The sequence below is a fragment of the Rhododendron vialii genome, chromosome 1a, assembly GCF_030253575.1.
Source record: "Rhododendron vialii isolate Sample 1 chromosome 1a, ASM3025357v1".
Taxonomy (NCBI): domain Eukaryota; kingdom Viridiplantae; phylum Streptophyta; class Magnoliopsida; order Ericales; family Ericaceae; genus Rhododendron; species Rhododendron vialii.
In genome coordinates this window covers 39905003-39929435 of record NC_080557.1, presented here as the reverse complement: position 1 = coordinate 39929435, position 24433 = coordinate 39905003, and the positions used below count along the sequence as shown (strand labels likewise).

General features: G+C 38.5%; 3 protein-coding genes across 4 annotated transcripts; all 3 read left to right on the top strand.

Moving 5' to 3' along the window:
* The first annotated feature begins 5595 nt into the window (after positions 1-5595).
* Positions 5596-11095, top strand: LOC131333352 (uncharacterized). Its single transcript, XM_058367830.1, has 12 exons — positions 5596-5759; positions 6719-6887; positions 6966-7028; positions 7141-7246; positions 7434-7538; positions 7624-7700; positions 7799-7913; positions 8483-8555; positions 8767-8955; positions 9472-9592; positions 10426-10650; positions 10724-11095. The coding sequence occupies exons 1-12, from the start codon at positions 5686-5688 to the stop codon at positions 10769-10771; spliced, it is 1365 nt and encodes a 454-aa protein (XP_058223813.1). The 5' UTR covers positions 5596-5685; the 3' UTR covers positions 10772-11095.
* Positions 11096-11703: 608 nt separating this feature from the next.
* On the top strand, positions 11704-16736 carry LOC131333362 (SHUGOSHIN 2-like). 2 transcript variants are annotated; one of them, XM_058367844.1, is made up of 10 exons: positions 11704-12707; positions 13084-13305; positions 13408-13445; positions 13545-13653; positions 13748-13771; positions 13883-13951; positions 15561-15602; positions 15701-15788; positions 15883-15946; positions 16110-16736. In XM_058367844.1, the coding sequence occupies exons 2-10, from the start codon at positions 13132-13134 to the stop codon at positions 16372-16374; spliced, it is 873 nt and encodes a 290-aa protein (XP_058223827.1). In that variant the 5' UTR covers positions 11704-12707; positions 13084-13131; the 3' UTR covers positions 16375-16736. The 2 variants fall into 2 exon arrangements, with proteins under 2 accessions (XP_058223827.1, XP_058223834.1); XM_058367851.1 differs by lacking the exon at positions 11704-12707 and adding an exon at positions 12788-12988.
* A 1364-nt stretch (positions 16737-18100) lies between these two features.
* Positions 18101-23156, top strand: LOC131335041 (protein SOSEKI 3). The gene is made up of 7 exons (XM_058370228.1): positions 18101-18230; positions 18441-18720; positions 20070-20139; positions 20233-20348; positions 20479-21367; positions 22314-22613; positions 22735-23156. Exons 2-7 carry the CDS (start codon positions 18525-18527, stop codon positions 22802-22804), a joined length of 1641 nt encoding a protein of 546 aa, XP_058226211.1. The 5' UTR covers positions 18101-18230; positions 18441-18524; the 3' UTR covers positions 22805-23156.
* The last annotated feature ends 1277 nt before the right edge of the window (positions 23157-24433 follow it).

Below are 24433 nucleotides of genomic sequence, written 5' to 3'. Positions count from 1 at the left end.
AACATAATATCGAGATGAAAATGTAATCAGCTTAAAATGTTTAATCATCAATTGGAAATGGAATCGTACAACTTCAATTGGAAATAGAATCCCTATTTAGTGCAAGGACATGCTAATGGCACGAGTCACTAGTTATTAAACACCCTTATAGCTACAAAGAATTGAATAGTCCCGAATGGACCTTCTTGCTCGTGCCTTAGGGCTACCCCTTCCTAATAAACTGGATGGAGATCAAATCTTTTAGTGACATTCTCAAAAGTTAGCAAAAAGAAATAACCATCTGCCTACATATGACAAAACATAATAGTAACAAAGCATTTCATCTCCAAATGTAAGTTTCTAGGATTACTCAAAGTGTGCAAATCCATGAAGCTCAAAGTGGTAACTAAATATACTACCACATTGTGAAGAGGGGACTTGAATGCCTCATTCATTTCAGAGGCATAGGCAATGATGTTCGTGTAGCTAGAGTAAACATTAGAATTCAAGTTGTTAAAACTTTTCTTATTTCAGTCTTTCCAAGTTTGCCACAAAGAGACAACCCACTCCATTAAAATCTGGGCATGTTTTTTTCAATAGCAATTGAATGCCCAACTCACGACCGGATTGCATCCAACCTCAAGTTGAAACCAATACTCAAAAAAACAATCAAATTGTGCAAATCCATGATTTTTTCAATAGCAATTGCGTTCTCTAGTTACGGTGAAAGATTCCCAAAAGTTTTGCTATACATTCTCTGATTATTAGTGTCGCAGTATTGAGAATTTTTCGCAGCAGCATGCATTTTCTAACCATTGTGGAATATACTTCTTTGGTCAAGCTATGAGGAGTGTTGGTAACAGTATGTGACCTAACAATATATGAATTGCAGATGATAGAGAATGGAGAGATAAGAATGAGTTCTAAAATGAGAGAGAAGAAGAAAAAGGGTATTTAATTTTCTAATGTTTGGTTTACAATTCTGCAGTTGCTTCCCACTTCTGGGCAGTCCCTGGCATTCTACAAAGGAACTCCTCTACCGCCCCTTGTAGGGACTAATCCCTCCTTTTGGATCATCTTTGTATCGTTTTTTTTAACCAACTGCAATGATCAAAATCGTAATATTTATAATACTGGTCAAGACCGTAAGTTATGTATGGCTAATGTAAAAGTGAATTACACAACTGTGCACTGAAACTCAAATGTTGCGCATTTAGAATCGTGGCTCCTGCCGTTGCATTGGAAACCACTTACAAATTACAGGCCATCAAAGCAAGTGATGTTCCTGATACATTCACCCTTCAAAACCTCTTGCCAGGCACCATCATAACTATTCCTATCAAATAACTACTCAAAATGATACCAAACCTACATGGAATAGGCAAATCAACTGCATAGCCGAAATTGTAGAAAGAGATGGGGAACTTTCATCCAAACCATTTGCCTATTGCTGAAATTCTAAAAGCCGGGAATGGTAGTAACACCGAGGGATTTGGAGTTACTAGTTCCCATGTAGAGAACTGCATAATGTTGTAACAAATAGCTCAACCTAATTCAAAATTTCAATTCCAAACACAGTGGAACACAAAAGTCCAATTCTTGCGTAACAAATAAATTCATCACAGTTCGGCCATAGAAGGAAGTCAAACTCTATGGAATAACCAATTATTAGAAACCAATACTCAAAAAAAACAATCCCCTGCCCGTGGAGGTAGTGTGTGCTCGAGCACATGTGCATTTGTATCATCACGCGTTTGATACCACAAATATTCTTACCACGTAGCCCCGAAGATCGAAACACACGGCCGTACAAAACTATTCGGATGAATTGCAGGAGAACCCTAACTATTCTAATGAACAAAGAAACCAAAAAAAAGTGCAGGAACATGAAAAAAACCCTACGAACCCTATTTACAGTAGCAATGGTTACCTGGCCAGAGCAAGACGAGCTCTCTGTCCACCTGATAAGTTCACTCCTTTCTCACTAATGTAAGCCAGATCACAAAATGCCTCACTTGGCTTGTTAGAATCTTTGACTAGCACATTCTTCCCAAAGAGCTTGAAACTCCGAGTAGATCCTCCTGCCTCAACTGACCCATCTTCACTAATAGCCTTGTCTTCAGGAAACACCTCCAAATTCTGGATAAATCAAACCAGCGATGAAACGTAAGTCAAGATGCAAGTTACACTTACTGAGAGCGACGGACTGAGAGCGACGGAGAAGAAGAAGATTAGGACGTAGGGTTTTTTTTCCGGTAGACAATTATTCCCTACAGCAGCGTGTTCTGTCAAAAACAAAGATGAGTTGTTTTGGGCCCTTCGATCTTCTCATTAATGTGTTGGTAGCTCCATATTAAAAGCATCACATGATCCTAACAGAGAAATCCTCGTAGAGGATCTGAATCCCAAAAATTTTGCCGTAAAAAGGTCTGATTTCAAAATTTTGGGGGATTCTCCTTGTATGGGTGGGACCAATTGCATACATAATCGGAAAATCGAACATACAATATTGAATCTGCATTCTGATGAAAAAGTTTTCAAAATCCGTTAGACCCAAAATTTTATGAGAATGATTAAAACAACAAGTACAATAAAATTAACGGTATCGATCGTCGTGATAGTGATGCGGTCGTGTGACTACTGTACATTAGACTACAGCACAAGATCTTGGTTCATAATAAAAAAAGTGTAATGTATAGATTTTAAAGGTGGTTGGCAACTAATTTATTTTCAAATGCTCGATCTAAACCGATGGGATTTAACATCTTGTTTATTTAATCATTGTCACCAAAATCGGTGATAATCGGATGTCGACAACCACATAATCGGAATACATTTGGTGCTTCCAGAAGCGTTAAAGTCCCATACTGCACCACTCTTGGGCCGCCTTGGCTATTTTTTCCCGAATCGGGACCGTCTATACTTTACGTAACAAAGATTAGAATACTTCTGCCAAAAATGAATTAAATTTCTTATCAATACATACTTGATCAGATGTAAAATGTCATTATAATAATGAATCTACGTTCCAATAAAAGGCTTTCCAAATCCGGTAGTCCCAAAAATTTACGAGAACAATTAAAACACCAATCAAAACAAACTGAACGGTATCGATCATTGTGATTGTGTTGCGATAGTATGAGTATTGTACATTACACAAAAGCATAAGACCTTAGTTTGGAAACAATGAAATTCAATATATAGATTTTAAAGGAAGCTATTCAATAATTTTTTCTGATGACCGATCTAAACCGTTAAGATTGCACATCTTATCGATTCTATATTTTTCGCCAACTTTAGTGATGATTGAATGTCGGCAACCACATGATTGGAACACATTCGATGCTTACGTAGGTATTAAAGTCCTATAATTCACAACTCGATGACCGCTTGATCAATTTTTTAAAAATCGGAACCGTCTATCATTTCCGTAAGAGAGATTACATCATTCTTGCAAAAAAAATAAGTAAATTGCTTATCGTTACAAACTTTATCGGACATAAGTTATCATTCTTATGTTGAATTTTTGTACCAATCAAAGAGTTTCATAATCCGGATGGAGCCCAAAATTTTCATAAATAACTAAATCAACAAGAACAACCAAATTAACGGCCTTGATTATTAAAATAAATGATTTATTGAGGTCCATTACATTTTACTGTTGAACATAATCGCAAGACACATTTACATTTTAAATTTTTTTCTCACTTAACCATGGTTAAACATTTTCAAATAAAAAAATAAATGAAAAAATGACAGGTGGGTATTGTTATGGTTTTAGAGGTTGTTGTTATACCTTTTAGAGGTTATTGTTATGCTTTTATGTGGTCATATTATGCTTCTTTTACTTTTTGCTTTTTGTTATGCCTTTTATGGTTTTTGTTATACTTGTTATTGGTTTTTTGTTATGCTTTTCAATGGTTTATGTTATGCCCACATGGTTATAACTCAACAATTATGTCATTTAATGGTTTTGTTATGCCTATTTTGGGTTAATGTTATACCTGTTTAGGAAATATTATACTCATGTTATGCCATTAAATTCACGAGTTATGCCTTTTTGGGTTTACTTGTTATGCTATTTAGTGGTTTTGTTATGCCAAATACGATGACCTGTTAGGGTGACCAGTTTGACCGGTTTTTTTTGGTCAAACTGGCATGCGTGGCACAATCTCAACCGTTGGATCGGAGTTTTGGTTATACCTTGGTTATGCCTTGTTATGGCTTGGTTATACATATAATTGGTTTGGTTATGCTTGTAATGATTTTGTTATACCAAAAATTACGGTGTCCCCAAAATGACCGGGGACACCGAAGTCGTTCCCAACCTTATAACCAAAAATATTGTTGGTAAATATTATTAGCTATAGAGTATTGGTAAATAAAAGAACATTCTTGGCAGAAAATGAAGGATTATACACAAGAAGTTTAAGGAAGTATAGATATGGCTAGGGGGTAGAGAATACAGATTAAAATCGTTCAAACCGCCACTAGCGAACCAATCTGGTGAGTTTTGGCTGGTTTGTTTTTCCATAAAAACAAACTGAACCGAGCTACACTAATGATTATAAACCGATTAAATTGGTTCGGTTTATTTATTTTTTATAAAAAAAACGACCAAACTGAGCTACACTAATGAGTGTTGGTTTAATTTCTTCTCTAGGTCTCCAGCTATGGATGCCTAATTGCACTTCTTGGTAGAGACAATCTTTATTATTTAAGAACAATAGTTTTTTTGGGTTAATTAATCATCCATACATTGACCGGACAATTTCAATTTCTTTTATTGGTTAGGGGTTGAACATGGTTTTGTTTTCCCATGTAATTGATGAGTAGTACGTAGTTTATTTTTTTAGTGGAAAGTTTTGAATCAAATACTACTTAAGTGTTAAATTACCTTACCTTAAGAATTGAACCAATTATGTAAAGTTCAAATCGATAAAACAGCAGCAAACCAAACCGCCTAAATACAATGCGGTTCGGTGCGGTTTGTTGATAGTATCAGTCTGTTTATGTACTCAATAATAAAAAACAGATAAAATCGGTTCGATTTATTTTTATAATAAACACCGACCGAACTGAACCACTTACATCCCCAGGAATGGAAGAAGTAGACATTATCTTCAGAAATGAAATCAATAGGTTAGGAGCTAGGTAATATAATCATTTACCAAAACCCTTCATTCACACTTTCAATCTTCGCTTTACACTCTCGCAAATTTCCAAAAGTATGAATATTTTTGAGCAACGCTTTCACGTTCGCGCCCGCATTATTGCGCAAGCGCTTCATGTGACTTGGGTTATAGGCCGATGTGAATATGAAAAAACTGAGAAGTGAGAACTGCCAACTGGACCAATAGATCTTTCTTCAGTCTTCAGGCCCTGGTTGGTTTCTTTCTTGGGCTTCAGCCCGGTTATTCATTGCAAGTGTTAAACTTACAGCCCACTAGATTTGAAGCCCGAAAAACTATGATGGGCCTTGCGAGGCCCTGAGTTCTCGGGGGCAGTTACGTCCAGAGAATTGAAATTTTTTCGAACCGGTAACTCTGCTGAACCGGCCCTGGCGTCCTCGATACAAAAGCGCAATTACAGCGACAAACCTTCCAAATTGCTTTCCCGATTTCGCGCCTCTCTCTCTCTCTCTGCCATCGCTGTATCCTCTGCCCCGTGCATAGAGTCGTAAGTTTGGAGAGAGAAAGGTCGAAGATGGCCACGGACGATCCTCTCGATTTCGAGTCAGAAGACCGACTTCTCAAGTCCCCCGCTCTTACTAAAAGAAGGTTTTGTTTTTTGATTTCCTAGCTTCTTACTACGTGCGTTTACGCTCAACTGAATGAACTCAAGGTTAATGGCAGTAGTTAACTTGTTTCCGCTAAATGGTGATTTTAGTTGATCTATGTGACAAGAATAACATACCTAGAAATCCGTGACAAGTCCATTTGAGTTTCAACTACAGACTAGATAACAGAAATACTCCCAGAAAACAAAACAACATTGCAATCAGTGTATGTAGGTCATTTTTTGGGGGGAAAAACTAAGTAACACAACTACACCAGTGATACTGCACAGAGAGAAACCCTAATCTCCAAGTTGCAAATTCTCACTGGAAAATAGGTAAAACATAAGGTGCTCAGGCTGCATTTCCGCTAAACTTAAACAATCCTTCATTAAGGAATCCAAGAGGAGATCCATCTTAATGTCAAAAAAAAAAAAAAATTTCAAATGGGGCAGATGGGTTAGCTACTATTTTGACTTTCAAACTTCCAATATTGTCCACCATTTGTTGTTGTGTATTAATTTAAGCTTTGAAAGTTGTGAAATTGAGTCCATCTTGTCAAACTCGTTGTCACTTGCCAAAAATAGTCTCAAGTCTCAACTCATTCTGTCAACCTTAGTCTGATGTTTAATTTAAGTTAGCAGGGGTTTCCTCTGTCCATCTTTGTGTCTTGGCATCTCGCTTTTAGGCTATTTTTTAACTTTAAGGCGTGAGTTTAAACTAACCTGTGCTAATAGGATTGGACAGCATTGACTTAATTATGAAAGTTGGAGGGCTTTTGGAAAAAATGAAGATAAAATCGGTGATTAACAAATGCGAGGGGTGTTGATGATAGCCTACCCTAAAGTAAAAATTCACAGTTCTCAATCAATGGATTGGAGTCCATAAAGTGTAATTTAGATACCATGGTGCTTATTTTTTGTGAACCATCTAACTTCATATCATGGTGTGTCAACTTTCCAGGAAGAAAGTCATAGGCCTGGATGATCTTGTGAATGATTACTTGAAGGAAAATAAAAAGCAGGAGATGAAATCAAAACAGGCAAAGGCTCAAAAAAACTATTTTTCTGATGAGGACGACGACATCAGAGAAGCCAAACTGTCTGAATGTGTTGAAAAATGTCAACAAGAGGCACAGACTTTCCTTTGCTTGCTTTACTTATTTCTTGTATTGCTCATTGGTTCCATAACCACAAATTTGTACTTTTAGATGGGACAAATAAGTGGCGAGGAAGAGATCTGCTTGTGGGGTCTTCAAGTTTTTGGTAACCAGGTATAGACCATGTAGTCTATGGACCAGAAGTTCACACTTATAAGAATCTGAGATTGTAGATTGGTAGTTTTGGTAGGACATTATGACATATGTTTCTCCATGTAATTTGCAGAAAACTTTGCCGCAGTTGGCGTTTCATGAGCTTGGAGGCTGCGGGCTTTTGCAATCTTTCATGCACAATGAGCTCAATTCACTGGTTGAACTTGACATTAACAAAGGTCTTTTCTGTTGTAATCTATTTTGTACTGTGAATTTGATTTAGTATCGATCATGCCTTTACATGAAAATGCCAATTTGCTGTTTGCACCTACTTCAGTTGTGTTCTAAACATATTCTAGCAAGTTAGAATCTCAAGGCCTAATTGAATTTCATATTTAATAACAAATCTTGTGTATGTTATGGCAGGAGAAGCGTTCCTTGAGAGCTTGTTAGTTAATGGATGGCTCTTGAAATTGCTTGATGCATGTGGTCATGTGGAGAAATCCATAGCAACATGGACATATAATTTGAGTGAGTATTTTTTTCTTCTGCGAAAATCACCTCCATTTCATAGATTGTATGTGGTTTGACCAAGTTCTTTCTTCTGGTGTGTTAGTGTTATACTCAGTGCGGGAAGTGCTTAGTGCATCTGCTTGCGACTTCTGGATTTCTATTCTCTCACCTAAGGCCAAGGTAATCTGGATCTCCATTTCAGTTGGGATGATTTGAGGCCAAGTTTTGTTGCGTAATTTAAGTGGCGTAATAATTCATCAATGGTTGCTCTTTGGCAGATTAAAATTGACTGGTTACCAAACTATTCTGAAATAAAAAGAGCTCTTGAAATTTATGGTTTTCGATCGGATTTTCCATCCAGGTTTTCATCCGACGTGGAAATGGTCAATGCTGGTAAGCTCTTTGTCATCTTCAGTTGGTAGTTTCTCAAGCGAAGCTGCAAACATGTGCTAGTTAAAATGCAATGGGAATCCGATAATGATTTGCATATTATCGCTGCTTTGTGATTTTGAAAAAGAAGCTTGCAGCCATCTTGGCTGCTGTTTGTCTTACTCAGCCATATAAAATAAATAAGATAAATATGCATTGACTTTAGGTGTGACATATAGGTCCGTATGCAGTTGTACTTCTGGTCGCAAACTAAATTTGAGTTGCTATGATTGAGGGATTAAGATCCAACTTAGATGTAGCTTTATGTGTGGTGGAAAGACGAAGATTTCATGCTTCTGGATGAATTGGATGTCTTTTCCTAGCAGTTTGGTTTGTGTTACTCCCATTCACGTTGTTTATGCAATATCATTATAAGGCACCTTGGTTTTAATGCAGTAATTTATTAAGTGTTTCCTGGTCTTCTGGTTTTGCTTTATGAAAAGATATCAAATCAGTCTGCAAGAAATTCTCTTGGTTCTCTGTCAGCCTTCATCTTTGTAGTTTACTCATAATTACTTAAACTTGTGTGTTAGATTCTGACTGTGGGGGGCCACCTCAAAATATTAGAGCTTGGATCATGTATGTAGCTGCTTGTTTTCGAGTAAGGTACGTGCAAGCAGAGCCATGTTTTTGGTGATATTTGTTTGTGGCACTGTGTTTTTCTGTTTGTTGCTTGGTAAATTGAAATTTGAGATACAAAATGCTGTGACTAAAAGTGCATTTCTTTGGTCATTACTGTGACCATTGTATCTAGCACTCTAGAGAACGATACGAACAGTTTGAGTTCACTGGATGTTGATACTTGGCATCTTTGCAGAAAACATTCAATCATCTCAACTTCAGAAGCAGAAGAGTTGGTTGTTATGCTCATCTATCTTTTCTTAGATCGGCAGCTTCTAGGCTTGTCTGTGATTTTACATGAGTGCATGCTTTCAGCTATTAGTTTCTTCACTGACAATGAATGGAATACCAGCTCTGAGGAAGTAGCAAAATCTATCGCTTTCAGGTTAGCACTAATGTTTCAAATCAATGTATACTACTGATTATGTCACCATTTCCCTAGCTTTCATTTTTCCAGTAAAAATTTGAAGCCCATACGTTTTCTCCTAATTTTGGTATAATTCGGGTATTCAAGCTGTTATGCCTGTGTTGTTTTATCATTTCTCGTGCACTATTGTCGTACAGATTTGGAGTTTTAGTTGGAAAAGTAACAACGGCAGCCACTAAGCACAGAAAAAAGAAAACTATGACAATCCACTTGTTAGACCACCATGATTGAATGTGGCCAATTGCTAACAACATGACATGTCCATAGCTTCTGAAATGTACACTTTCCTACACCAGCATCTGGCCTTGAACAATAGAGTTGTGCACATGGGTTAATTGTTGTGTGAGAAGCCCTTGTCTGAGTTCACTTTTTGTCCCCCACCTTTTTATCTCACTTGGTTGAGGCCTTCCAGAATCCTAATTCCCCCCTTTGAAATCTCCAATTTCGCTAACTTCATTAGTATGGTGAATACAGAGTACCAAAGGACATGAACTGCTTGAGAGCTGTGGAGAGCATTTCGGGAGTTGATGCACGTAGCAAACAACTAAGGCAGGCAGTGGCCTTCCGAATCCTTGTAGCTTGTTTGGATATCAAGGTAGCCCATATCTTTCTTCAGTTTCTGCCTGAATATGCTAGTATGTACTAAAATCCTGTAGCGAATCTTTTACATTTGCCAATTTCCTGGTAGTTGTCCTGGTGTAATTTCATTTGGCTGTTGTAAATGAGTCTTTTCATGATACATTTTTCGTCTAAACTTCGAGTTCTAGCTGCACCACGTGTTATGTGGGCCCATACCATATGGTGCTAGAGAGCATGAAGCATGACAGTTTAAGCTTTAGATATTTTGTTGTGCAAAATTTCTAGTGTTTAGGACTCCCTGTAAGGTACTCCTAGAAATGCTGGGACTTTTCGAAACATGATTGTGGGTGTGTAGTGCCCATAAAAGAGTGGGTGTGGCCCAGAGGTCCAATGAAAGTGGTAAATTCACAAACTGGGTTTAGGAAGTCGATGCTTAGGGCTTGTCTACTAGAAAAACTCAAGTAGGAGCCCAGCCAAGGGGATTAAATGCACTTACTTCGACGTTAAAGCATGACTACAGGAGGGACCACAAGGCATACACTTCATCTTTCCTAAAGATCATTGAGTCGCAGACTTGTAAATGGTATGGACTCTAATAGTGATGGAAAATTTATATGTCATCTATGATTGTACATATCACTGGTATCTATGAAGCATATGAGGCGCCTCAAGATTGTATGTAAGCGAGACTCATGCTGGCATACAATGGATGTTAATTCCATTTAAACAAGCCTTAAGGCATGATGCAAATGCTTCATAGTTTGCTCTCCTTTTAAAGAGTTTTGGGAAACCAGGAGTGTGGTATACGTGTTTTGTTTCTGTAACAAGTCTTGCCTTTTCCTTTCCCAGGCTACTGATGCAGAGGAGATCCTGAGATTTCTTAACTTGATTAATGTAAAAGACAAAAGTTGTGATCTCTTCAAGATCTATATTTACTTAGTTCTGACCGAGAACTGGCTTTTATATAACCCTACGCTCGAAGATAAGCCAGTTATACACAAATTGTGGGGTGTTTATCTACGCCACTGTTCTTGCCAGATTACCAGCACGGATCTGAGGACTTATGCATCAAAGGTGTGAAATTAGACTCCCCTTTCATCACTGCATACTCTGGTGATTGGATTTATGAAACTATTTCCCCTTTCAGGTCCGTAGTAAAGCTTCATATCTTCTGCAAGGAATCAACAACAAATGAGTACGTACGTGTTCTCCTAACCTGTTACATCCTCCTTGTAGGATGCTAATGGCTTGGGTTGATCAACTTGCTAATCTGCTACTGTTGCTTTGCATTTACTTAAAACCTGGTTGAAATTGTTCTGTGTTTGGATGGAGGGTTTTGGTTTAGAAACCAGAATCCTATCACTTGTTTAGATAAATAAAAGAGGTGAAAAATAATGAGAAATAACAGAAATATACAATGTATAGTTTGTCTCTCACCAGCCATGGTGAGATTTGGTGAGAAGACATTATCCTTTCTTTTATTAACTGATTGCTTCAATCCAAACAGACTGTTAATGCAGTTGCTTGTGCAAGTTTTGTGTATAATTTGCACGAAACATAGTCAAGTTTACGTATTTCGTCTTGATGAAACCCAGTTACTTCACTGAGCTTTATAGTTCAATTAGTGTCAAACAAGTACTATAATTTTGCCAACTTCTTGGTAGTTTGACAGTAATGGCTCATTTAATCGTTCTTATGGTTCAGGAGCAAATTCTTTGCAACAAAATTCTTTAACATGTCGAAATGAAATCTGATTGGTTACCCAGACATTTGAGGATTGCAGGGTAGTTAGTTCAAGGGGAAAAAGCTGTTCAAACTCCAACATCAGACCAAGCGTCCGGTGGATTTCTTTTTGTCGTGTACGGAATTCACGCTCGTGGAGTTTTGTGTTACGATTATTGTAAAAGGAGCTGCTGTCATTTTTGTGTTGCAAATGATAACTCTTGGTTTGCATGCCCTTCCTGTTTTAGGCACGCATGCCTTACTCTGGAGAATGTGGTCATAGTTATGCTGCTCTTTATGTATAGTTCTGAATTTATTTAATGTAATAGTACCACCTAGTTTCATTCCATGGATTTTTTTTTTTTTTTTTACCAAAGATACTGTGCTTCCACATCGAGATCGTTTCCCCCCCCCCCCCCCCTAGAAGTATTGTCTTACTTACCGTTGGCTATAGCTCACTCCCAAGATGCGTGCTTAATATTCCTGTTCCGGTGATGTATTTATTTGAGTATTGTTAACGTCAAAGTTGCACGTGTTAGGAAACCAGGAGTGTGGTGTCACTATTAGAAGTAGTAACAAGTTGAGGGGGTGACACGGAAATCCTTGCTTACTTTCTGAATGTCATTTCGTTTTCCTGTAGTAGAGAGTATCTCATGAAATTGCACATCCTCCTTTTTAATCATGTCCTCTGTTTTGGTTACCCTCAATAATGGTTGTTCTGCAGATTCTTCGGGCATCACAGGATACTATGTAGTAGCATAGTTTTGGGCAATCCATTAATATAGAATAAAAGAATAATAACCAAGATTTTATCCTATTATTTGTGAAAATGTATAGGTAAGAGATGGTTGAAGAGAGAGAATGAGCAAGTGTATTCCGAATTTACATACCCATTACAATGAGGTGCTTGTCCATTTATACAGTAGACAAGTCAGGGAATAATAGTACAATACCCTAGTACAACTTTTAGACTAATAATGTAACCATTTACGTTTTCCATGTGTGATTCAGTCTTTCCCTTCTTTGGAAGTTTGTTGAGTGAAAGAGAATTTGTTGTACATAGTCCTTTAAAATAATGGAGTAACATTTTGCTTGGTCTATCCAAATACCACGTTGCTATTGTTTTTGAGAGATGCTAAAAATTGAGAGAGAATTTTCTGAAAAGGAATTCAAATCAGTCCTAATGATAAACTGGCTCCCAAAGCTTATAAATATGTTTTTGGGTATAATCCTAATTTCCCGAGAAAATAACGAACAAGAACTACGATCACCTGCTGATCACAAAAAAAAGAAGAAGAAGAACTACGATCACCTTATTGGGGATAAATTAGTTCCACCACAAGGGAATGGAATCCAAGCAGCCAAACAGACCCTTTCAGTGGGGTTCTGACTTCAGATTCAAAAATCAGGTTCGGTTTCGTTTCGCAGCCTTTTTCCCAGCTTCGGTAACCCGTTGAACTCCCGAACCTCTGCCGAATCTACTTTACCGTTAAGTTTCCTATTTGGCAGAATTTTCCCCCAAATCAAAGATTATGCGAGAGAGAGAGAGAGAGAGAGAGAGATTTCGGCTGCATCTTCTTGTTTTGGAGAGCTTTGACATAATTTATCTTGAATACTACCCGCATTGTGCTTACTCATATCTTTCACTCTCTGAATCTTGAACTTTTAGCTTTCGTATTCCTCCGTTCATGTATGCAATTTTCTGACTAGTATCTTTGCAGACATTATTTTCTTTCTCCCATATTTCTAGGGTTTCTATCTGAGCGTCTTTTGCCAATTTCCCAGTTTGGTGGTTGTGGGTTTACTTAGGGTTTTGTCGGGCTACTGGGTATAATGCTGAAAGGGGAAAGGATGGCGAAGAGGTCTTCTTTTGGGATTGGGAGTGTAGTAAGGAAGAGGCTATCAGATATTACAAACTCAATCCCACAACCCAAGTCCCCTTTCCCCGATAAAAAGCTCTCACCGACCGATTCCTCGGAGAAGGAGCACATTGATCATCTTGTCAAGGTATAATCTTATTTGGGTCTTTTCCAGATTTCATGTGGTGGGTTTTCTTGTGATGGTCATATTTGCTTTACTGATGTGTCATGTTTCGGATTTCTGGACCAGGAAAATATTGCACTGGCGAAACTTATTGCAGACAAGAAGTATGCTTTTGTGGTTTTGGGTTTGAGTTCTTACGCTTTTTTTCTGCCTTTTTGTTATTGACATGGTAAGTGTTAAGGTTCCGTATTTTGGTTGAACAGTAAAATTATCGAATTCACGGGGATAGAGTTGCAGAAGATGCGAGTTAGTCTTCAGAAAATGCAGATGCAAAATTGGAACCTTGCTCAATCCAATAGCCATATGCTAGCGGTATGTTTGACCTTTAACCTTATTTGTATTCTTCCTTAGAGATCAATGCATAATTTTTTCTTCTGAAACTGATTGTGTTCCATCAATTTTTCAGGAGCTTAATTTAGGTAAAGATAAGGTAAGTTTAATGGAATCGGACTGGGAATTCATGTCCGTTTTTATATCCACTATTGTCAGCTCTCCTATGCTGTGCTTTCCTCTTAACCAAAATTTGCTATGCTCATAACAGTTAAAAGCACTACGGCATGAGATCGTGTGCAAGGATGCCGTGATCAAAGCAAAGGATTTGGAACTTGAGGTTAGCTTTCATTGTCCAATGTCTTATGATAATGCAAAATTAAGTGATTAGCACATTCGGGAGTTTGACATGCCATTGAAACTAGCCATTTAAGGCACTCTATATACAGGAGCCATAATTGTGTGCAATGTCATGCCCATTTGGGTCCGGTTTTGAATAGACCCTTTAGTGGGAAACTAGCTCGACATTTTCATTCTTTACATGGAATTGGATACTCACAATGAGCAAAGATTGTATGTACATCATCACACCATATTTTTTTTTCCCACAGAAAGTTTGGAAATGTATATTGTTTGCCCTCCTACAGCTCCAGATATCAAGTACTTGCATGCCCCGTTTCGCTAAGGTTCTTGTATTTAAGTACTTATTTCCCGCTTTATGAGACATGTCATGTCATTCTCTCACAATACATCACCTTTAATTCAAAAAAAAAGTAATTATTTTAATTAGAGGAACACACCCGATTCATTCAGGAACCTGACATTGCTAGTCCAGTCCATCGGTCTTGGTAAGTGGAGAGAGAGAGAGAGAGAGAGAGAGAGAGAGAGAGAGAGAGAGTATCTCAATTGCTTTCACGAACCAAGACCTTGGCTCCTTTCTCATGAATTTTATGTTGCCCCAAGTTTTATGCGTTATTGGTAACCAATTCACAAATGATTTGTGCTTTTTCAAATGATTTTACTTCCTTACTTGGAATTTCACCTCTCTGTATCATGTTGATGTAATCAAAGTTTTGAGGACATTTCTATGCTACTTGGTGGGGATGTGTGTGTGTTCCCCAGTTTTCTCTCTGTTCATTTAATTTTTTTTGGAGGGATTACTTAGGAGTATTAGGCGTTTTGAAAATCCTGCTACTGAATGTACTTTACCACCTTATCTATTTTCCTTTCCCAATTTGGAGAGTCTTTGATCTTCCATAGTCTACAGTTGTAGAAAATTTTCATCCTCATCTTCCTTTTGTTTTTGGTAAGTAATCCTTGTCTTCCTTTTTTCATCATCTAATCAACATTCTAAGGCGGTCTTATCATCGAGAGTTTCGACGGAAATATATTGACATGGTGGGGTTGTGGTTCCCATCCTCCTATTCACAAGCACCAGACAACTTGAAGGAAACGGCCAACCTCTTCTCTCTGTTCACAGGCCACTCAAGCCTCCAAGACATCGGAGCTTGGTCTGGCGTGGGAAAGAACACTACTTCAAATGGCCTGTAAGCTGAACTATCTGGGTTGTAGCTTGACCAGCAAACCATTGCTGAGGCCGAGAGAGTGAGAGTTATTAGTAATCCTCCATACAACCGCTGCCCCTCCATGGATGTCCCCATACTTGCGGAACCATGTAAATTCTTTGTCTTTGTGTTTGCGTGTTCGTGTATTGAATGTTGATTGTTTTTTTGTCCTAGTAGCACTACAATATTACTTGATATTTAGCTGTTTGAGCTTGTACTCTACTCATTGAGCACAATGGGGAAAAAAAGAATCCCATGCAGACACTTTTACTGCGTATTAGCATGCCTTTCTCTGAGCTACTGAACTGTAATGGCTGTATATTAGAAGAGATGAACTTCAAGATTATTCAGTTTGATAAACTTCATACCCTCTTGATTATGCAGGGAAAAGCACAGGTGAACAACAGTCAGAAGAACTGCTCTCAGGTAATGAGATGAATTCTTCTGTCAGTTTTATCTGTTATTTTGCTAGATTTATTCTCATTTCTGTCTCTAACCCTTTGTTATGCTATGTTGGGTCAAAGGAAGTAGACGAGGTAGCAGGCGAACATAAAGCTGATGATAATACTAAACTTTGTAAAGGCCCCAAAAGACGCCCAACTAGAAGTCAATGTAATTCTGGATCCTAGATATGCGATATGAACAGTTGCTGTTTTTTCTATGTAGTCCATCCAGTTAATCAAAGCATATCATTTTATTCTTGCAGCTATGGGCCCTTCAACCACCACATCTCAACAAGTTGCTGAAAAAGAGGCGTCTGAAAGCAAAAGGTAAGCCTATTTTTGGGTATGCCATATCTAAAACCTCAGAATTGTTTATGATCTTCTGTATTTTCCAAAAAAGCATGCAACGTTAGCAAGTGTACGTTTACTTTGTTCGTGATAATTTTCCAATGAATCTCAATGTGAGTAGCCGTCACTTGTTTTTGTTCAGACGATGTTTGAGAAGGCAATCTGCTAGGTTTATTTCCCAACCACACGAACCCACAGATAACTTGTTCGAGATAGAAGTTGCTAAATTTCTAGTTCCACCACGTTCATCTGTAAAAAAAGGAGAGAACGACGAAAATTGTGAGCCAATATTTGAAGCTCGAGAATCTCGAAGAACTTCTCTTGGCAGACCAGTGCGGAGAGCAGCAGAGAAGGTTCAGTCCTACAAGGAAGTTCCTCGTAATATCAAAATGCGGAGATCAGAATGAGCCTAATCCGTGACAAGAGACTCTGAAGTCATGGACTGATTTCTAATGTCCTTGTTATTATTGTTTCTCTTGACATCTGTTTGTAGATTATGAAACTCTAGTTAGTTGACTTGGATGTTATGTCATGTTATTGTCAAGGTTTGTTATTGTCTGAGCTAGTGTTAATGTGTCCGAGCCAGCTTACGCGCACATCGACTAATCCGGGGTCAATGTCAGTGTTAATAGTTGCTATGATGGTGAACAACATTGACCCCTAAAGTTTTGCGTAAATCTGTAATCCCCACATATGTTCCTCTACATCGTACTTGGCGAGTGTATGTATTCAGTTGCGCTGTCCTATTTTACAGCTCCATTTTGTATCATCAAAACATTGAATTTTTAACCTTTTGAATTAGGTGTTGATATAATGGAGTTTTATCTTTCTAGGTGCAAAATAGTTTGGAGGGATGAGGTTGGGAGAATGCAGCCCTAAACCTAATACATGCTTTGAATTTCTTTTTCTTTTATAATTGAAAGTCTAGGTTTCCTTGCGTATACTTTGACTAATTCCGGGTCCTTTGAAGTTTACGATTGGATAAACCTTCCAGTGGTTCCAAGGTTTGGAGTGTTTGGCGTTTGTGAGATTCGAACATTCGATCTCATGGATGATATGTGCTTATTTACTTTCTCATGCCCACTTGTCTAATCCTGTGGACTAAATTACACTTAAAAGCCAAACTACCTTTAAAATGTTCATTACATCCAACTCTATGGAGTATTATACATCTATTCTACTAAAATATTCACTTCTTATAATGTTCTTTGTTTTATTTTAAAATTTTTTTTTGTGCAAAAAGCGATTTTTAGGAGTTGAAGAAAAGAAGCAAATATTATAATAAGAGCTTGGAGTGAATAGTGGCTCTTTATTTTTTTAGGAAAAACTTTAGCATAGATAAATCGTTGAAGTAGTTAAGGGAGCCTGATAAAGTAGTTCTTTTAAGGATTTCCTTCTCAAGTTAGTTTAGGACGAGGTTTAAAGAGTGAGACGTGAATGTTCTAAAGGGACAAAGAATTTTGGAAGGTTTTGACAAAAAAATCTATGAACTTGAAAATTCTATTCCGCATTAACACAGGGAAAAAGGTAAACCCGTCGCCAAATGAAGTGTCCGTAACGTAACGTGCTTCATCAACAAAAGTGCAACTTGGTTTAGAGCTGGACCAGCAATAGATACGGTTCGCTGGGAGAGATTTAAAAGCGCATTTAAAAGTGCTTCCACAAGGGAGAAGGCGAGCCTCCTGCAAAAGACAAAAACCAGAATGAAGTTAAAAACAGGCCAGAAAATTAGGAAAAAAGGTCCATCCCTTTCCTTTTTTCCTCTTCCCACGTCTCTGAGAAGTTTTTTCAGCGCCGGGTGGGCATGGCCACGTGGTGACGAACACGATTTATGTTTAGACGGTTCAGATTTGTTTGAGTAATTTTTAGTGTAAAATTATCAAAATATTTCCTCAAGTACAAACAGATCTAGACCGTTCAAAATGCGTTTGGAACGCCGAAATAGTGCTCGGCACCACGTGGCCCTTGCACACCCGGCACCGGAAAATTTCTCCCACATCTCTCCAGTCTCTTTCATCTCCTCAAAGTGTCCATATTTCAAAAACCAATACCCATCTCTCTCTCTCTCTGTCTCCCCTCAGTCCTCTCTCATCTCTCTCAACTCAACCCCTCTCTCTCTGTCACTGTACTCCCCCCCCCATTGACCATTGACCCCCCAAACAGCTAATCCATAAATATCTCTCTCTCTCTCTCTCTCTCTCTCGTGCATTAAATGCGGGCTCCAGTCTCGAAGTAGCAGTTCCCTCCTCCTCCTTCTCATCAGGCGCTCTCTCTCTCTCTCTCTTTATATATATATATACACACACACACTTGTCGACTGCCGTTCTATAAATCTCACTCAATCTTTATTCTCTCTCTCTCTCACTAAAAGTCCACATTCACTACCATACCATTTCTGACTTTTCACCACTCTCACTTCTACCAATTTTTTACTGTTCCTCACTCTTTCAACGACTCGATTACTTGTTCCTAGGGTTTGGCGAAGATCGGATTCGTGATTCGTGTTCAGATCGGTCGCGTCGACTGACGGATGCGTTGTTAGGGTTTTGAGGCCGGAATGGAGGGGCGCGTGAGGAAGTACCACCGGCAAGTGAGCCCGGAGAGGGCCAAGGTTTGGACGGAGAAGTCGCCCAAGTACCAGCAGAGTAATCGGAGAGTTCCCGTGGTGTACTACCTCTGTAAGAATCGGCAGCTCGAACATCCTCATTTCATCGAAGTCCCCGTTTCCTCACCGGATGGCCTTTACTTGAGAGGTAGTATATAACATTACCTATGCGTGCGTACATATTTATACCTACATACATGTATATTGTAGAGCCAAACCTAGGCTTGTTTTTTTTATAACTCGTGTGTCCGGGCCAACTTTCGCACACATCGACTAATCCTAGGGGCCAATCCCATCGTCCACTTGTGGGGAGCCCAATTAAAGCCGGAGCAATTGCTCCATATGTACTAGCCCCCAAAGGAGTTGATGAGCCTGAGACCTTAGGAAGAAGCAAACCCTAGGTCCCAGGCCTAGACCATTAGACCGACCCCTAAATCGCAGGCATTTTACGATGTTAAAATGCATATGTGCGTGGAAGCTGGCTTGGACGCCTAAGTTATCGACAAAAAACAAGATTATGTTGCTGTACAAGGTTTAATGGTAGTATTTTGAGGATTTTTTTTGGCTTTAGCTATGTTTGAGAGAGAGAGAGAGAGAGAGAGAGAGAGAGAGAGAGAGAGAGAGAGAGAGAGAGAGAGAGAATTTGGCTAAAATCTCTATTTAAATTAGAGTTGCCAAAGTAGTAATTCGGCCCTAGATTTGGCTTACAGCCCCTTTGGATTGAGGGATTTGATAAGAAAAGAAAGTAGTAGATGTTCTTGCCAGGGCAGAGCTATGTTGGGGCCCGGGGGCCCACCCCCAGCCCCGGTTGCCCGAGTGTTTGAGTTTTAAAATGTTATTTTGTATAAACATGATTTTGAATATTATTGATAATTATTTGTGTATAGCTAATTATAATCTTGATAATTTTGGTTTGATTTGATAAAAACCCGATTATTTTACATTCTCCTTTCTCAATTTCTTTCATTAAAAAAAAAAACACGTGACAGTAGAAGTAGCCTAAAGAATAAAACAAAACGATTGGTATAATTTAGTTGCATTTTAGGCGAGAATCATTTCAAAGTACAAATGTAATGTATTGGAAAGCAAAAACCTTGTGATATAATAAGTATAAGTTCCGATAAAAAATATGTCTATTAAGCCGGCCTCCTGGGGGCAAAATCCTGGCTCCGCCACCAGTTCTTACCAAATTACTCATTTGGATTGAGTACAATAGTGAGAAAGGGAGGGAAAAGTGATTGGCTCCTTTCCCTTTCTAGTGAGATTTGGTGAGAAAGAGCTTCACTCTCTTATCGCATCCTTAATTTCTCACAATCCAAAGGGGCGGTTAGGGTTGGGGATTCCTTTGGTGAGATTGCGCCGTATGATGTCTTTGGCTAGGAAATTGGCTTTAGGGTAAAAATATGCATATGAGTGAGTGAATTTTTATATAAGAAGAAAATTTCTTGGTCAATCTGGTTCTAACATATAGGGTTTGAAAATTTGCTTGTGGTGTAGATGTGATTGTTAAGCTTAATGTTCTGAGAGGCAGAGGCATGGCTTCAATGTACTCGTGGTCTTGCAAGAGGTTAAACCGTGGGATATCTGAATCTTTTTAATTTCTTCTTCTTAAATTTTTCTGGAAATTTTTTCTCATGCTGTTTGCCAATTTCCCTTACAGAAGCTACAAGAATGGGTTTGTGTGGCATGATATCTGTGAAGATGACTTAATTTTACCAGCTCAGGGAAGTGAGTACGTTCTGAAGGGTTCTGAACTTTTCGAAGAATGTCATTCAGGTAAGCAAGTACTTGGTTTCATAGTTACCAGTAACTTCAAGTTATTTTTCTTCTTTCTTTTCCTTCATAATCTCAGCACGGGATGAAAACTTTCTTTTTCCCTTCCAATTTTTTTTTTTATTGTCTCCAGGTCGTTTCAGTCCTGCTGAAGTTACAAAATCAAAGAATCAAAGACAATTACCGGAACCAGCACCTTTGAGGGCTCATGATGATTCTTCATCTTCTTCAAGCATGAATGGGAGAGATTCAAAACATTCCCAAGACGACGAGCTTTCTCCTCCAGTCCGACATACTGATTCATCTGGGGTGTCTCCAGGGTATAGGGATGGGAAAAGTTCCCCCTGGAATGGTTGTCTAAGCTTAGCAGAGTACAAAGTCCACAAGGGTGATGGTTTAGCTGATGCTTCAACTCAGACCGAAGAAACTGTAATCAGAACTAATAAAGTTGGAGAGACTTGCACAAGGGGTGTTTCAACTGATGATGGGTCATTAGAACCTGAGAGTACTGAATCTTGTGAAAACAGGGTTCCACGAGTGGAAGAGTCTTCTGATATTTCTAGGGAATCGATTTCCCCACCTCCACCTTCATCCAGTACTTCATCATCAGGTGGGAAGACTGCGACCTTAGAATCTCTTATCAAAGCCGATGCTCGGAAGGCCAACAGCTTTAGGATACTTGAAGAGGAGGAATGTCGGATGCCATTGAATACAAAGCTCAAGGCCTCAAACATGCTGATGCAACTAATTTCCTGTGGGTCAATTTCAGTGAAAGATCACAGCTTTAGCCTCATCCCTACCTACAGGCCAAGTTTTCCATATTCAAAATTCCCCTCCCCTTTGTTCTCGACATCGCATGTGATGGGAGAGCTTGATTGCCTGATTGAGAATCCGAGGCTCATGGGTCTGAGGTTGGAAGAAAAGGAATACTTCAGCGGAAGCTTGTTTGAGAAAACTATGCTCAAAGAGGAAGGAGACAGGTTTATTGCTCTGAAACGATCATCTTCATACAACGCTGACAGGTTAGTCTGCTTTCAACGACTCCTTATATAATCTAGTGTTAAAGAGTTGTCCTTTGCACCCCATGGCGTACATCACTATCTATTTGTTTTAGGAGTGAGAAAGGCTCCAGTTTTAGGAGGTGTTAATTTAAATCATTTCTTCCTTCCTCTCCTTTCCACACTGCCAACCACAGTACCATACAACTTGGGAAAATGTCCCATGCTCTTACCACCACTTTCCATCTCTATCTCCATCCCGAACGTTGTGTTAATTAGGAAAGAGTTTATGATGCAATAATTGTAAGGAATATACTCGTCTCTGTTAGAGCTAACGATGGATGGTACATACAAATGTTGTCAATGTACGCTGTCTACTGATTTGATGGTTTGAGAAAATTGGTGTACCCTAGGTTTTGGAGATACATAAATAATAATTGGAAATTCTAATTTGATTAGAACAATATCCAAGGGTCAGTTGTAACCCTTTAGAATGAATCTATTATGGGTCAAATCAGTCGTAGGCGTAATGATAGATTGTTAAGAACCTCCAAATGATCTTTGTCAAGAAATCGTAGTGGGTTATTTCTTGAAACAAGAATCCTTTAGATGTACAAGAAAATTAACTTGTTTCAAATGCTTTGGAAGACTAAGTACGGAGACTTCTTGTACACTGTAGACCCAAATGGATACCTAGTGGACTTTTGCACATTGGCATTAAGCTTCCATTTAGAATTCTTAAGTGGTGTGATTCAAGACTTAAAGGTATTTAAATTGCGATGACGTGAAATTGATTCATCCTTTGCCCAAAACTAGGTAATTGCACACGTTCATCATCACTTTTTGAGGTGGATATATGATCTTTCTCTTGATAGTAGGGGACTATTTTTTGACAAAACATTGTGCTTAAGTATGGTATTTGTTCTTGCTCTCTGCCATACTGAAAATTGGAAACAAATTTGCGACGCAGGAGTAGTAAGCAATATGATTTAGCTGCAGACAAAGAGGAGACTTTGGTGCGGTCGAAGTGCATCCCATTGTCAATAAAGGTTTCGCTAAGCAAGCATCCAAGAAGTGAATCAATGAGATCCCCTGTTTCTGAGGGACCAAGGATCTCCTCTGATGGAGCTGATAGCTCGCGAACCATAACCCCTAGCATGTCTGACGGCAGCAGCCAAAGGATCACAGAGCCTTCCACCGGGAAGCAACAATCGAATAGGCTAGATTCTTTCAGGGAAGAGAAGGAAAAGGTGATCAAAATAGAAGAAAGTTAAGTACCGGCTCTTCCCCATTTTGCTCTAGGCATTGAACTAATATTTTGCCGCTTTTCCAGTTCAAGTTTGTTGAGACTTTTTTGTTTCTTGTGTTTTTGTTTGATTTCCTTTCAACAGGCTTGCTTCTGGAGCTCGGGTTATAATCCAATCAACACCTTATGAAACTAGTGGAAACTCCTGGGATTAAACCCCTCATTTGCTGTTGGGGATGGGGCTTCAGGCGTGGTGTGAGTGAACTTGCCCCTATATTTTGAATTTTGCTCTTAGTAATACAGCCTTTTTGCAGGAATGAATTGTACTTTTACTAGTCTTTTCTTACGCTGTATTGAGTTGCTTCAGCTACTGTTCTGCTATGGAGCCAATAGTCCCCAGTAGTTCCTTTGTAGCTTCAAAAATGCTAGCCCACACACTTGTGATTGTGGGTGTATAAGTGAGTGTGGTTCTAGCATTGCTCTTTGTAGCTTAAGCAATCGTAGACTAGGGGAAAAACTGTGTTATAGGGACAACATTTGGTAAAAATTGGCTCGATTTTGTGTGCAGCCTAAAGTTGGTATGTTTTCTGTAAAAGCAAAGAGGACAGACCAAGTGAGAGTTCTAGGAAAAATGTTTGACTATCTTGTTTGGTTTTGCTGATAAAAACAAAGAAAGGTGAGAAGAAAAATGATTTTCCATAGGTTGATTTAAAAGAGAAGCTGAAATAAAATGCTAATGAACTGAAACTAACAAAGATGAAGGGGACCAAACAAGAGTAAGAAAAATGCAAATGGAAGTGAATTTAGAGTATAGGAACCAATAAGAGGAAGGAAATTAAAGCTGTTTTTATTTTATTCTACTGAAGTATTCCTTCCGTTTTGAAATTTTAGTTCATCTTTCCTTTTAGGGGTATTTCAAAATTGTTGTTCATTTTGACTAGTCAATAAGAGAAAATTGAACTATTTCCTTTGTTTGCTTTCATTCCCATATTCAAATTTAAATACAACAGTGGAGGAAAAAATGAATTGGACTTTTAAAAAGTAATTTTTCAAAAGGTGGACGATTTTAAAAAATTATAAAGTAATAAAGAGGAAGAGAAATTTGATGGAGTGTTTCTTTCTTCTCTTGAGAAACACACTATAGGGTAGACATGGGATTCTGTCAATTGACAAGGCAAAAAGGTCCTATTTCAAAGTCAAAAGGCTAAAAAACTCACTCAATAGGGTAGACTTTTCACGGGGGAAAAGGCATAGGGTAAATCGTGGCATGAGTGTCTACAACTTTTTTAGCACTTTTTGAGCTCCTAATCCCATGGGCTGTACCCGAATCTCCAAGCACGAAGAAAAAAGAACAGATTGATTTTTTTTTTTGTTAATATGAACAAATTGATTCATGCAATGCAAATTACTAATTGCTCTCTTTGTATGGAGAAATTTTTCATTGCTGGGCGGGTATATTTCACGTAGTGTCTGCTCGGCACTCTTGAGCTGTTCGATGATGATAAAACCAAATGGACCCATGTTTTCAAGTTCAAGATTTGTGGTGGGTTTTTCATTAATGGCACGGCATATAGGAAAACGAGAGAAACTTATTCACGGCCGAAATAAGTTATTCGCTGCTCTACTACACGTAATTTCAACCGTCTGCTTCGACAATTAATAAGTTGGATTTAAAAAAAATTATTCCAGGGAAGAGTTGAGCTCTTCTAGAGAATAATTTTTTCCAAAATTTGGACCATTCAAAACGTACACAATTAAGCGCTGCAAATTTTATTTACGGACAATTCTGGAAAGAAGTTTTTATCATATGGAAAACATTAGGAAAGGAAATCTCTCTAAAGTAA

Bases quoted from the DNA above. Each gene is read 5' to 3' on its own strand.
- LOC131333352 (XM_058367830.1), top strand. From the start codon at position 5,686: ATGGCCACGGACGATCCTCTCGATTTCGAGTCAGAAGACCGACTTCTC. The intron at 8,556-8,766 runs GTACGTGCAAGC...GCATCTTTGCAG, and splicing joins GCTGCTTGTTTTCGAGTAAG to AAAACATTCAATCATCTCAA. The intron at 9,593-10,425 runs GTAGCCCATATC...TTCCTTTCCCAG, and splicing joins TAGCTTGTTTGGATATCAAG to GCTACTGATGCAGAGGAGAT.
- LOC131333362 (XM_058367844.1), top strand. From the start codon at position 13,132: ATGCTGAAAGGGGAAAGGATGGCGAAGAGGTCTTCTTTTGGGATTGGG. The intron at 13,654-13,747 runs GTATGTTTGACC...TCAATTTTTCAG, and splicing joins CCAATAGCCATATGCTAGCG to GAGCTTAATTTAGGTAAAGA. The intron at 15,947-16,109 runs GTAAGCCTATTT...GTTTTTGTTCAG, and splicing joins GAGGCGTCTGAAAGCAAAAG to ACGATGTTTGAGAAGGCAAT.
- LOC131335041 (XM_058370228.1), top strand. From the start codon at position 18,525: ATGGAGGGGCGCGTGAGGAAGTACCACCGGCAAGTGAGCCCGGAGAGG. The intron at 20,349-20,478 runs GTAAGCAAGTAC...TATTGTCTCCAG, and splicing joins TTTCGAAGAATGTCATTCAG to GTCGTTTCAGTCCTGCTGAA. The intron at 21,368-22,313 runs GTTAGTCTGCTT...TTTGCGACGCAG, and splicing joins TCTTCATACAACGCTGACAG to GAGTAGTAAGCAATATGATT.